The sequence below is a fragment of the Phyllostomus discolor genome, chromosome 1 (assembly GCF_004126475.2).
Source record: "Phyllostomus discolor isolate MPI-MPIP mPhyDis1 chromosome 1, mPhyDis1.pri.v3, whole genome shotgun sequence".
Classification (NCBI taxonomy): Eukaryota; Metazoa; Chordata; class Mammalia; order Chiroptera; family Phyllostomidae; genus Phyllostomus; species Phyllostomus discolor.
In genome coordinates this window covers 25,032,650-25,046,700 of record NC_040903.2, presented here as the reverse complement: position 1 = coordinate 25,046,700, position 14,051 = coordinate 25,032,650, and the positions used below count along the sequence as shown (strand labels likewise).

The 14,051-nt window shown below is 50.9% G+C and overlaps 1 protein-coding gene across 1 annotated transcript in view; it reads left to right on the top strand.

The window, feature by feature from the left end:
- APBB2 (amyloid beta precursor protein binding family B member 2) overlaps positions 1–14,051 on the top strand; it is a 324,017-nt gene that overhangs the window by 244,450 nt on the left and 65,516 nt on the right. The window contains exons 12-13 of the mRNA XM_036031648.1: positions 10,901–11,047; positions 13,176–13,303. Of these exons, the coding sequence (XP_035887541.1) occupies positions 10,901–11,047; positions 13,176–13,303 (275 nt within the window). The remainder of the gene's footprint in view (positions 1–10,900; positions 11,048–13,175; positions 13,304–14,051) is intronic.

The window sequence follows — 14,051 nt, the reverse complement described above, 5'->3', positions numbered from 1 at the left end:
ACAGATGAGCACTCGGGAAGTGGTCACTGCTAGTACGATGATGGCAGTCATGTGAGCCCGTTTAATCGATGTGCCTGCAAGTTTATGTTTAACTCTGCGCACACACTTAGTTTGTTCTGGGACACTGACGACCTGGGGCTACATCTGCCTTGTGGTTGAAAACCACCTCGGCTCAACTTTTCCATTGATAACAACAGACCTCTGAATAGCAGCCTGGCTCCTGGGCTGGAAATGACTAGTACGAGCAACTGTTTACATACTAACGCACAGCCACAGGCCTGTCTCCCCGTCACACTGGTGATGAACCGCCAGGGATCCTGGACGTGGGCTCCTCGGCTTGCATCTCCGCTCCCCAGCCTGCAGGGGGCTGGCGATTAAAAACGGGCGTGGATTTCCCCCAGAAAACACATCCTCTTGTTAGCCAGCCTGAGCATCTGGCCAGATGTACATTTCTTTCTGTAAATTAATACATTGACATTCTGATTTTTATTTTTTTTAAAGATTTTATTTATTTATTTTTAGAGAGGGAAGGGAGGGAGAAAGAGAGAGAGAGAAACATCAATGTGCAGTTGCTGAGGGCCCGTGGCCTGCAACCCAGGCATGTGCCCTGACTGGGAATCGAACCTGCAATGCTTTGGTTCACAGCCCAAGCTCAATCCACTGAGCTACACCAGCCGGGGTGATTTTTATTTTTAAATTTATATAAATTGTTCATAATGAAGTGACAGTTCACCCTACTGAGCAGATTAACGAGAGTCCCTGTGGACCAGCCGTCGTCCAGGATTTCTCAGTGCCGTGGGCACGGCCTTCCGTCAACGGCAGAAAGCCTTTCGTTTAGAGAAAAAGCAGGGCTCTGGCTGAGAAGGCCCAGAGGCCTCAGCCCCACTCTGGGCTGTCCCTTGGCCCCTCCCTCAGGTTGTCCGTGAGCCCTAGGCCATCACAGAACACACTACAAACAGCAGTGTGATGGACAGAGCACAGGCCTCAGCCGATTGCAGCTGTAGTTCCTCTGCCTCCCTGGAGACTCCTTACTTTCATTGGGATCGGTTACCAGGTGTGGGGAGTTAGGGAGGGGGGGGAAGAAAGGAAAGGAGTGTGGTGGCGCCCCCTGGTGGACAGTGTGCACAGGGTGCCCAGACCCCATCAGGGCTCATTAATGCCTACCGTTTAGGTTCCTGTATACCTCCGAGAAGTCTCAAGACAAGCCTGAAGCACTACATCTAGACCTGGGGGGCTTTGAAACACTTAGTCCCTATTCCAGAGGTACTGTCTTCTGTTCAGTGTGCTCCTGGCCTTGAGTCATCTGGGGCTGCGTTACAATGGGACCAGGCCTCTCTGACTTCTGTTATTAGCCTGGTCTGGCTGGCAAACATATAAGATTGTGGGGGAGGAGGTGTGCATAGTCACACTGCGTGTTGGGGAGGGTTCGTAGGTCCTCTTAGGTCCTCAGTTGTAGAGTGTGGTATGCCCTCACCCCCGGCCAGGAGACTCAGCATTGTTGCTGCTCCTAGGAGGCAGCATGGCATGGTGACAGGAATTTGTGAGTGCATGAACTTGGGTTTGAATGCCAACTCCACCATATGTGCAGGGGTTACCTTAAGCTTATATACCACTGTATCAGTCTACTCAGGCTGCCGTAACAAAATACCACAGATTAAGGGGCTTAAACAACAGAAAAATATTTCCTCACAGTTCTGGGAGTTCGAAGTTCAAGATCAAGGTGTTGCCAGGTTTGGTTTCCCCTACAGCCTCCTTCTTTGGTTTGCAGACAGCCACCTTCTTGCTGGCTTCTCACATGGTCTTTCCTCTGTGCACAGAAACTCCTAGTGTCCCTTCCTCTTAGGAGGACTGGTCTTATCTGATGAGGCCCACCCTTATGACTTTATTTCATCTTAATAACCCCTTTAAAGGCCCTACATCCAAATACAGTCACCTTGGGTGTTAGAGCTTCAACATAGAAATTTAAGGATGTTACTGGCATCAAGGTTGTTGAGTCTGCAAGATAGAAATTGAGAGGAAACCCCAGAGAAGTTTCCAGATTTCATTAAGCTTATGCTTGAGCACAGGGAGGCAGCACGGAGGAAGGAGAGCCCTCTGAACTGGCTGGGGGCCGGCCGTCCAAGGCAGGCTCGTGAAGGGTTCAGGAGTGGAATTTTCCAGGTCTGGGTGCGGTGACTTCCTCCTCCTATCGGGTTGCTTTGGCAACTGTCTCCTTGTCTGCCCTGTGGGGGGCAAGATGGTGGTGTTGCTCATTGTCACCACCTCAGGACGGTCGTATGGAGGCCAAACCCTGATCAGCTGTGCTTGCGGAACAGCGATTTGACATCTTCTGGCCATCTGGTCTCAACTTGGCTTCCTGGCCACCTGGTACTTTTCCGTTCCCAGGCCCGAGTTCCTGTACTGCCTCAGGCGGACAGACTTCAAGCCGTACCAACTCGTCTGTGCCTCCATTTCCTCACCTGTACAATAGGAATGATACAACATCTAGCTCATGTGTTGCCATATGGGTTAAGTTGATTAAATAAGATATGTAGCCCTGGCTGGTGTAGCTCAGTGGATTGAGCACGGGCCTGCAAACCAAAGGGTCGCCAGTTCGATTCCCAGTCAGGGCACATGCCTGGGACGCATGAGAGGCAACCACACATTGATGTTTCCCTCCCTCTTTTCCTCCTTCCCTTCCCTTCTCTCTAAAAATAAATAAAATCTTTTTTAAAAACTTATTTTAAAAAAAGGTATGTAAAGGGAAGTATTTGACATCACGCGTATATATGGTGAGCAGGTAGTCAAGAAGATGGCCGTCCTAGACAATACTTTGGTACTTGGATCATAGCTCATCCTTTAGCACCCGGTGCATTAGAAGTACTACATGGACATTACTATTATTATAACTGTCTGCTTTACAGAAGACTCTGTCAGCATAAATGTTAGCATTCCACTTTCCCAGTAGGGTTGTCTTGCTCTGAAAAATAGAAAAGGGAGAAAGTTAAAGTAATGGCACCCGTGGGCTCCGAACCCCAAAGGGCTAGGCATCTTGTTTCCTGCCCGAATGCTCACCGTGTTGCAGACAGTTTGGGGCAGGGGGTGCAGGGAGGAGGCTGCAGCAGGAACAACTGAAGCACTCATTGGGGTCAGTGTAGCAATGCTCTCTGGGTCCTCCCAGCTGCTGAGGTCATTGCCACACTGAATAATTAAGCAGGCTGGCTCCCTGCTTCAGCCGAATGGAGAATTGGGTCAGGCTCCACTCCCAAGTCCCCAGGCGCCTCTGGTGGAGCCCACTGAGGTGCTGCGTTTGGAAAGCACTTCATTGTTTTCACAGACAAGCCATGGCAAATAAAACCTAATTTCATTTCACTTTGTGTCTGTAATGACAGCGATCTCCATTTTCCCGCACGTAATGACCACAAACACCGGATTACTAAGGCAACATCCAAGGAAGATATTTTGAACCTTGAAAAGCCTATGCATTCTTAGAACTGACTCTCTGCAAGCCGTTTGAGGTCACAGGCCTTTGCTTACTGTCTGCCTTATTGCTCAGGGAAGTCCGGGCAGTCCAAAGCCCTGCCTCTGGGCAGAAATCAGGTCCGTGCTGTGTCTAGTGCCTGAAAGGAAGGGGCGGAGGGCTGGTCTTCACTCCTAGGGAAACATCCAGAGTGTAGGATATCAAATGTAATGAATGTAACCTAAATAGCTACATTATTCTGACCACCAATAGGAGACAGAACAAGGGTCCGTCACTGATCATAGGTGGGCTCTGTGATTATTTAAAAGGTCCTTCCTCATAGTCACATAGAGCAAGAATACACGTGGGTTTTTTCCTACCTGCCCCTGAGGGTGCAGATATAAAAGGTCTGTGCAGAGCAGCCCTGCGTCGCTCCGAGAGCAGCTGGCGTTGCTGTGCTCTTAGAGTCCAGCTGAGGAGGCCTCGATCCCAGCCACATGTCCTGCGGAAATCCGTGTGTCCGACCCAAAGTCCTGCCCCTTCCCCGGGACATTTATTTCCTTTAAGTTGACTTCCTTTTCTCCACTCCGAGGTGTTTGCCTGTTGCTTTTCTCTGCCAAGCATCTCTCCAGGGGAGGGCGCACCCTTCTCCTTTAATTCCCCTCCCCCCCGCCCCACCCAACCCCATGAGCCATCTCTTTGTCACTGGCTTCTGCTGGCACCGTGGGGGCGACGTGGAGGGGCTTCCATTGCATCAAAAACAGTTCCTGGCTTTCAAAACTGGGTTTTGGACCACCTTCATCTTTACAAGCCACTCAGACTCGGCGGCCCCTCGAGGCTGGGCTTCCCCGGAGGTTGTGCGGCCCTTTCTCTCTCCCCTCTTCCCTTTTCAGACCCATTTCTCCTTTTTCCCCTAAATTCTTGATCATTTAACCATTTCCTCATTTGCTTCTCAAAAAAGGACTCTGATGCCATCTAGTAAGCTTTTTCTACACGTGATGCCATGTGTCTGAATGGACGTGAGTACTGTGGTACCGCACCTCCCTGGAGGTCTTTTAAAGTACCTTGTAGTCACAGAGACTTGGGGAAGCTGGTGAAAGTGCTGTCCAACCTTTTGGTGTCTCTGAGCCACACTGGAAGGAGAAGCGTTGTCTTGGCCCACACGTTAAATACACTGAGACACATAATCATGAAAAATCTAATAGTGTTTTAAGTAAGCTTACGGTTTTGTGTCGGGTCGCATTCATAGGCATCCTGGGCTGCGTGCGGCCCACAGGCAGTGGGTTGGACGCCCTGCTAGACACCCTTTCCATAAGCTGCAGGCACACACATAGCCTCGCGTGTGTCTTCAGGAACTTCCAGAAGCCCACCCGCAGATCTCCCCAGCCCTCAGCAGGCCCGAGTCTCTCTCTGCCCCCCAGCCACCCAAGGTTTATTCTTAGTGACGCTTGATCACTAGTTGGGAAAATGGAACAGAATTGACTGGCCATGGGCAATGTTTCCCCATCCAGATATGTGTGACGGGGATCAGAAGCCTCGAGGAGATAGTGCTCAGCTTTTCTCAGCTGTGCCCTTGGGCCAGGCCCTACAAAGGAGCTTAGCACAGACCATCCCACCAATCATGCCTGGCCCTGGGAGGGTTGTACCACTGTCCTCACCGCAGCAGAGGAGGAAACTGGGGCTAACCACGAGTAGGTGATGTGGCTTGGACAACACCACTAATAAGTGGCCAATCTGGGATGTGGTCCCAGGTCAGTGACTCGAAATCCCGGGCTCTACATCACTATGCACACTGCCCCTCCCCTACTCACCATTGTGCCTTACTCGTCATGGTTCACATCCATGGAGCCATGTGACCTTTGGTGTCGCAGCCAAATGAATATGCCCTTCCAGCCGGAAATACGGCTCAGAGCAGAGTGTTTGCTCTGTTGGGCTCATCCGTGGGTCTTCAGTACCTGGCGAACGGTAGATGTTGGTAAATATTTGTTCAGTGAATGAATCCATCCATCCCACAAGGCTCAGCTCAATCCCGAATCCCCCAGGAAGCTGCCATAACCCCCCCCTCTCTGAGTTAGAAAGGCTCCTCCTCCCGGGAGCCCTCAGCATGTGTGCACCTCTGTGCCGCTGATTCACATTGCCACATTACAGATTCCCACCTCACGCCTGCTCCATTACAAGCTTCTGGAGACCAGGCTGTGCCTGACTCATCTCTCTGTGTCTCCAGGAACTAATAGGCACTCAATAAATGTTTATTGGCTTGAATGCAGTTGTTATTGTGCTGCAGGGTAATTAGGCTTAAGTGGTAAGTAATTCCTATGAATGAGTGTTCATTAGGGTTACATTTGTAATGCTGGGCCAAACTGTAGTTTTTCTCTGTGAACTTTTTTAGTTTCTAATATCTATAATTTAGTGTTGCTATCGATTCTAAGATCATGCGCCTTTTTGTCATCATCCCTCAGTAGCTCTAGAGCGTCGGCCCCATTCCGGGCATTAAAATATGTGCTGCATGGCAGACGTTAGCTTATTTATGCACCATCTTCTCCAGTTGCTGTGCGGCAAGGCTGGCTCACTGGGTGCAGGTGAGGTCCATGCCCTCCTCTTCCATAGCTCCAGTTCCCTCATCTGTCCCTTCCCTCACCCCTGCCCCACCTTATGGTTGAGGAACCAGGCCCCTGAGTTTTCTGCCAGCATGTCCTCATCTTATTTGCCCTCCTTAAAGCTCTGTGGAAGGAAAAGCCAGATGCCCATGGGAAAACAAGGAATGAAATGAGTGTCTCCTGGAAGCAGAGAGAGGAGAAGGAAGTGAGCATCTGCTGAGGGTCTGTGATGTACTGGCCACTTTACCCTCCTCGTTTCCTTGGGGCCTCCTAGTGTTATCACTCTTCAGCTGAGTCAGCTTAGGTTTGTGGAGGCTGAACCCCTGCCGGTGGGTGTGTAGGAATGTGAACCCAGGGCTGTCCGGCCGTAGAAACCAAGGGTATGCACTGTTTCTTCTGCACGTATTTTAGGTCTAAGAGGTTCACTCCAGGCGGAGGTCTCCACTGAAGTGGGAGTCAAAGAAATGGAAATGACTAACAGGATGTGCGTTTCAGTGTCAGTGCAGAGGAGGAGAGAACACATGGGAGAGAGGGAAGCTTCGGAGCTGGGTCCCTTCTCATCCAGCCACGACGGTAGTGCCTTCAGTGCCCATAATGAGTGACGACAGCACCAGGAGCAGCTGCAAACTCGTGTAGCCCAGTTGGTCCTCACATCGTGTGCCAGGCTGTTGTGAGGCAGGTGGTTTTAGTGTGGACGTTTGATGATGAGGAAACCGAGGCACAGAGAGATCCACAGACTTGCCCCAGACTACAGATAGTGAGTCTGCTGTCCTGGGATTTGAACCCAAACTTTACTTTCAGGACCAGTCATGGGCACAGCGTGATGTCGGGTGAGGGCAGGGGCCGCCTGTCCACATCAGTGGCTCTCCAAGTGTGGTCCCCAGTCCCACAACTTCAGCATCACTTGGGAGCTGGTTAGAAAGGCAGGTTCTTGAGCCTTACCGATCACCTGCTGAATCAGAAACTGTGGGGACAGGTCACAGTTTTCTGCATCTTAACAAAGCCTTCTAGGTGGTGTGTCCATACCCATGAACTCCAGTGTTCCCCCCTCTACATGCCAGCCTTGGCTGACATCTGTTAAACTAGAGAAATCTTTAAAACCCACACATAGAAAAGAGTTAACACTTATCAGTAATAATAAGCCTTTACTGAGTTCTTACTATATATCAGGCAGTGTGCGCTGCCGTTGGCCAACATTTTCTCATTTGGTCCTCACACTGAGCGCTTCAGTATATGTGCTGTTGTTATTCCCATTTCACAGATGGAGAAGCCGAGACTTGGAGACCTGAGGGAACTTTCCCAGAGTCAGCAGCTGTGAAATAGCAGGGTTAGGGCTGCACCCAGGTTCCTCTGATGGCAGAGTCCATGCTCTGAACCCTCCCTCATTGTCGCTGCTTTAGTTAAGAGCTGTTGAAGAATGAGCATCAGTCAAAGTGCAAATATTGACCTTTATTCAAAAACAAAACCGAAAAGGCACTTTTAAAGGCAGGTTTATTAAACCTGCCTTTAAATATTTTTAACTCTTAATATTTTTAACTCTTCCCATACTCTGAAACAAGTATTTATTCCCAGAGCTGATTAGTACAGAAAGCATTAACTACCCCGTTGAAGGAAAAGTGATAGCGGTTATAAACCTCCACGGCCACACGGGGGCGGCAGCAAACAGCACAGGTTGCTCTTTGCTGCTCCAGCCCGTGGGAGGAAGCCACACTCGCTCCCTGGTCTCTGTTTTCCCCCATGCACCCAGTTCTCATTTACTGCGGTGGTGAAGCTTTTCAAATCAGAAACTAAATTGCAATAGCAGGATTGTGCAGAGAAATTGCTTACAACAAAATCATTATAATAATATATTTAGGGCTCTTCTCTTTATCAGCGTGACAAAACAATATACTGAACGTGCTGTGGTGGGATTAGTTATCCACTTGCATTCCTTAGCCAAGAAAAATACCCTTGATTTTTCTCACGTATTCTTGGACTCTGGTCAAAAAGCAGCCAGGATTTTTTTTACCTTTCTTATTGTTAATACTTTTTTGAAATATTCATAGCCTTTTTGAATATTCAAAATCCTGTAGGATTTTGTAGTAGGCAATTAGAGAAAATGAAGAAATATGTTCCTGGCTTCTAGCATTATGGGCATCCACAGTAACACTGGTTTCTTAGGTTTCACCCTCCACCTCCCCCCACGTCCGCCCAGGACCACCAAGATGCTGGGCACAGAGAGCTCCCGTAGATTTTGAACCCCATGTCCACGTGGGCACTTCTCAGTAGCCAAGGCTATTTCCATACCAGCGGCTGAATGCACTGGAATTTTGACTACAATGACTATGATAATTTATTAATCAAGCTGGGATGCTTTTGAAAATAAAAGCAGCTGTTTTTAATAATTTTGCCATCCTGGGGACAGTCTGAACGTGTGGTCACCCTGACTGCAGACGTTTGACCTTTTCCGGTCCCCCTTGGACTCCGCCCACTAAGATTAATGTGGCGCTGCGTTCCTCTGCTCTTCCATCAGCAAATATTCATCGAGTGTTTTCTACGTGCTGGATTCCCTTGCTCTTGTTACATTATTTTCTTGTGAGAGCCCTCTGAGGTAACGATTGCTATTCCTGTGTTTACAAGTAAAACAAAATTGGGACTTTGTAAACTACCTACCCACGATCACAGCCCCAGCAAATCTAAGAGCTAAGGTTTGAACGAGGCACCCCCTACGGTAGAGTCATGCACTCGAGACTGCTGACAGCGCTGCCCATGTTCTGGAGGCTTCTCTGGGGGGCTAGTCCCACCGGGCCCAGGCCCTGCAGTAAAACGTCAGCCGCAGGGCGGAGCAGTTAGGAGAGGGAACCTGAGTCAGACCACCTGGGTTTGAAGCCTAGGCCCACCTCTTCATACCTTGTGCTTTGCTCACTTTCCTCATCTATAAAATGTGTTTAGTTTCACTGAGTATCAACCTCAGACGATTGAGGCAAGGATGAAATGAGTTAGTATCTTTAACATTTGAAGGTTGCCTGTGTGTTCTGCTATTATAGTAGGTTGGGGTGACATAAATGTCCTCCAAATCAAGAGAGTATCTATTTCTTTTCGAGGCAGGACTGGGGTGTGGTGCTGGTAGGTAAAGAGATGGAAATGTCAGGGTGGGGTCGGTGGTTGTGTTCTGATTTTACTGACTAGGGCTGAGCCAGGAACCAGCAGAGGACAGGGTTAGAGAGCAGTGCAGTGCTCCCTAGAGAAGCGGGAAGGAGCGCTTCTGGGCTCTGGCCAGTGAGGTTGGTGAGTCTTACTGACGTGAAGAATGGGTGCTGTTTCGTGTGCCTGGGCTGTGGCGGGCCTGCCCGCCTGGAGAAACACAGCATGGTCTGGGCCTAACGAGGCGGAGCCGAGGTGGAGCAGGCAGGCCAGCAGCTACGAGCCAGCTTGGCTGCTGACCAGAGCAGGCCCTCCTTGGTCACAAGCCAGCCCTGTGCCTGTGGGTATCGTTTCTCCTCCGAGCAGTTGCAGTGTAGTGGACACTCACCTGCAGACAATGTGGGACAGCATCTACCAGAACCTCTCCCCCAGGGGCGGGTCCTGAGGAGCTTTTGTGTCATCTCAGGGACAGCCTCCTCCCTTTGGTGAAGCTATGAACAGCCCGTGTGCACCATCAGCCTGTGGCCAAGGCTCTGCTCCGGGTGGTTCGGCAGGCAGGCACCTCAGCACTTCTCCCTGTCGGGTGTGTGGGTCCCGTGCACTGTGCTTGCACCGTGCTTACAGAGACTGCCCTTGGTATTTGGGGGAGGGGGTTCCCCTGAGAAACTGTGATTATCAACTTGGGAAGGAGCCTGGGTCTGGAGGCCAAGACAGGGAAGTTCGAACTCAACTGAATGTGGTCACTTTGGAGCCATTTGCTGCATATCCTCATTTCGTTGTGACCTTCACGTTGGGAAACTTGAAGATGTCTCCTCTCCTATGAAGGTGATGTCTCCAGGTGATTTGCAGCTTGGGAGGGGCCCTGGCCCTCAGGGGGATCAGGAACCCGGGCTGCAGGGTCAGGTGAGGGACCCCAATTCCAGCCACCAGCCACCGTGGCAACTACAGCAAAGCAGATGCTGCAGCAACACCCCCCTACCCCACCCCGCACCATGTCCCAGGGATGCCTTTCTTTGTTATACATCTTTGGGTGCTTTACTTGCTGCAATATGCACATAATGCTTTTTATGTATTTTTTTTAAATTGAATAAGTGAACTTTAAAAAGACGAGGAGGGTCATCCCCAAACGCCTCTAAGTGATGAAGGAGTATGTGGGACTTGTGCTCGGAGGTTCCTTTCAGGTCCAACCGTTCTGCAGGCTTCTCGGGGTCGACACTGACAGTGTGTGGCAGGACCTGCGGCCGCGCCCTGAGAGCACGTGTCCCGAGAGCACTTCCGGGAGTCAGAGACCGCCTCCTGCTGCGTCATCGCCAGAGCACCCAATGGGGTTCTCCTTCACTGTGTCTCCTCCAGTCCTCTCCTCGGTGCTGACAACTAACAGAGCTTAGGGGGGGTCGCACTTCTCACTATTTCAAAAAAAAAAAACCTTGCCTTTTAATAGATGAAAGCACTTAAGAGATTTTTTGGTGTCTATTCGCCCTGTAATTCCACTTCTAGTAATCTATTCCAAAAAAACCCCTGAGCCCACACTCAGAAAGTTAGGCAAGAAGACACTTATCACCACATTTTCTAGTAGCCGAAAAGTCACAACCTAATTTCCCAACGAGGAAGGATTAGACGGCCGACCATCACGAGGCCGTCAGGGACCCACCGGGCAGGCCCCGCAGAGGGCTTCGAGGTGAGCCCAGGCAGACCGACCCGTGACCGCTGAGTGACCCCGTCCGTGCCCTCTCTCTTCCAGTGCTTCGCTGTGCGCTCGCTGGGGTGGGTAGAGATGGCAGAGGAGGACCTCGCCCCTGGGAAGAGCAGTGTCGCCGTCAACAACTGCATCCGGCAGCTCTCTTACTGCAAAAACGACATCCGGGATACAGTCGGCATTTGGGGAGAGGTAAGGAGCCCTGGAGGTGTTGAACGGCAGGCTTGGTTCTGTTCTGCAGGGCCTCACGAGAGCCCCGAGCCCTGTGGGCCGTGCGTGGTGCTGAGGGGGCTGCTGGCTCGTACCAGGCGCCTTTTTCCACTGAGGCGGGCAGGGTAGGCGGCATGCACGCCCAGATCTGCCTGCCAGCCCTGGGAGGTCCCAGGGGGGCGGGGCCCCGGGAAGAACATCTCTCAGCGTCTCCGTAACAGGGTGCAACCCGAGATCTCTGGGTCCCCAGAAATTCCCTGTGGGCTTTAGGGCCCAGAAAACTCCGTAAATTTGCGTGCAAATTGGGTGTGCTGAGATATGAGAACCGTTTTCTGGGAAGCTCACAGGGGGATGTGACCCCCCACACGCACACAGAAATACTGATGCCACTGCTCTGAAAGTTGGAAAAACCATCCTTTATAACGCAGTCTTCTTTATTTACAACCTGAACATCAACATTATACATGAGCTTTGAAATTGATACCTATATATTCTTTCTCACTTAGAACAAAGTCATTCCACTTTGAAATATTATCAGAGATAGTTTCAGAAAGGAGAATAAGTATAAATACGGAATATCTGTAAAAATCACATGAAATGGGATAAGACAGGTCCTACTGTGCTCAGAGAGCTGTCGAACAAGCATATCAGGAGCATTTGGAATAGTGTTACTACGTGAGCAACTTGGCCCCTCCCAGCAAACAGGGCGTCTGATGCCTTTGGGAGAACCAGTTGTGGTTTTTAAGCCAGACCAGCCCAAAGAAAGTGCATCAGTGACCTCAATGAGGGGGCACTTGACCTCACTGTAAGTCACATACTATAAAGCGTGGTTAACTCACCAGGGGAGATTGTCATCCACAACAAGCCTTTCAGAGTCTGTTAGCGCCTGCCAGGTGTTCGCCCTGAAGCAGCTGCACAGAAGGGGCTGCTGCCCGCCCGTGGGAGTTGTGTGGGGTCCTTTCTCTAGCGGGCCTGGCTGAAGACCTCCTTTAGGCTGCAGTCAGTGCTTCATTCCCAGTGGGAAGGGACGGAGGGAAGAAGAAGGCACCACAGTCCCCGGCAGCTCTCAGCTATCTCAAAGCCCATCACCTGGCTGACCCCAGGGCGACCTGGCACCTGCTCAGCTCTCCACTTCCCAGCCCTCCGTGGTTATGCGGCTCTCGAGCACTGCTGTGTGGTACCCTGAGCACTGCCGTATGGCAGCGCTCAGCTGAAGCCTGGAGGAAAGGTGCTGGGTGTAGCTGAAGGGCCGTGGAGGGGAGGACGGCTTGGCTCCCCGTGGCTCTGCAAGCCGCGGCTCAGCTACTGACCGGTTACTCAGCATCTGTGAGGTGTTGGGACACTGAGTCTGTCCAGGACTGCACCTCAGTCGGAGTTACTCTGCAAACTAGCTAATTTAGAGTTGGCTCTTTGCCCAAGGTCTGGACATAGCCGTGACCTTGAAGTGGCCACAGATAGGCAGAGGCCCTGCCCCATAGCAAGCTGAATGATAACAAACGTTAGAGAGGTCGTGAGCCAGGGTGCCTTGGGCATGTGGCATAGTGTCTGAGGTGTGGTCAAGGCGGGGAAATGTCAGCTGTGGGGCACCAGGAAATGTCACAAAGCTGTTGCTGCTGTTCGCCAGCCCAGTTGCGCAGGTATGGAGCCGTGCAAATGTGGAGAGGACAGGGTGTCGCTGTGGGTCTGAGAAGGCCCTTGGGATGGGGGGGCGGTGCCTGCGGGGGTCTGGCCGGAGGGGACAGAACAGGCAGGGCGCAGTTCTCAGGGGATGCAGCGTGAAGTTAGTAAAAGACCAGAGTCTCCAGAGGACCCGCCATTACCCTTTTTTCTTAAAGACTCAGGAGTATAAATAATTAAAAATGATTGCCAGCTAGAAAGCAGGCTAGAGACACATTTCAGAGGACTTGGAGGGAAAAATTTGGGGTGTGAGGGAAATGTGAAAGATTCACAAATATTTTACTCAGGAGAGGAGCTTTCTCTCTTAGGAAAGCAAATTGCAGACCCCACGGGTGGCTTCTTTTGATCACTGAGGCGCCGCCCCTGGGCAGCCACAGACCCTGCAGGCCGTGTGCTTCTCGAGGAAGGTGACGCGTTTTCTCATTGAATCCAGGGCAAGGACATGTACCTGATCCTGGAGAACGACACGCTCAGCCTGGTGGACCCCATGGACCGCACCGTGCTGCACGCGCAGCCCATCGTGAGCATCCGTGTGTGGGGCGTGGGCCGCGACAACGGCCGGTGAGTGCCCTGGGGCGGGGTGGTGGCTTGCCACCTCTCCAGGTGCCCCGGTTTTAGCGTAACACTGAAGCGCGGTCTCAGTGTTAACTGTGCTTCACTGAATATGCAACGACAACAGACTCTCTTTATAAATGTAAAAAACTACAGTATATCTCTGTTTCCCCACCTCAGAAACCCTCTATACTACTTCCCTTCTTGGTGTCTGTCCCTCAAACTTTTGGTCACTTCTGCATCCTTGCCTCTGATTTCTGCACGTTTCTCCTCCTGCTCATCCTCACTCAGCTAAGTTCCCAGCTCACCGAACCCTCTCGTTTCGTCTTCCCCCCTCTCTGCAGTCTATTTTAATCCTCTGTTTCACTCGGTCGAGTCTTCGCCATTTCACACACACCCCTATTGGTACTTTCTCTGTTGGGGGCTTGCGTGAAGGGAGCGCCTGCATAGCCTTGAATCGCAAGTGCTAGATCAGCAAGTGATGATCACCAGGAGCTTCTGGGGCTCGGGGTTGGCTCAGCGTTTTTAGCACATGAAACATCTGGTCATGTCAAAATCCCATTCAATGTGTGTGCATGGTTTTTTTCTGAAATTCTGCTAAAAATCTGTTATTTCCAGAAGTGCTTCTTACTTAGACATGTTGTGAATTATCTGTTCTTCAGGATGACTGGAAGCAAGAACGTTCTGGTTTTCCAATACCAGAACGTTCTTACTAAAGTAAGAAAGCTGCGAGTTAGCTTTTCTAACTAAAAATCAG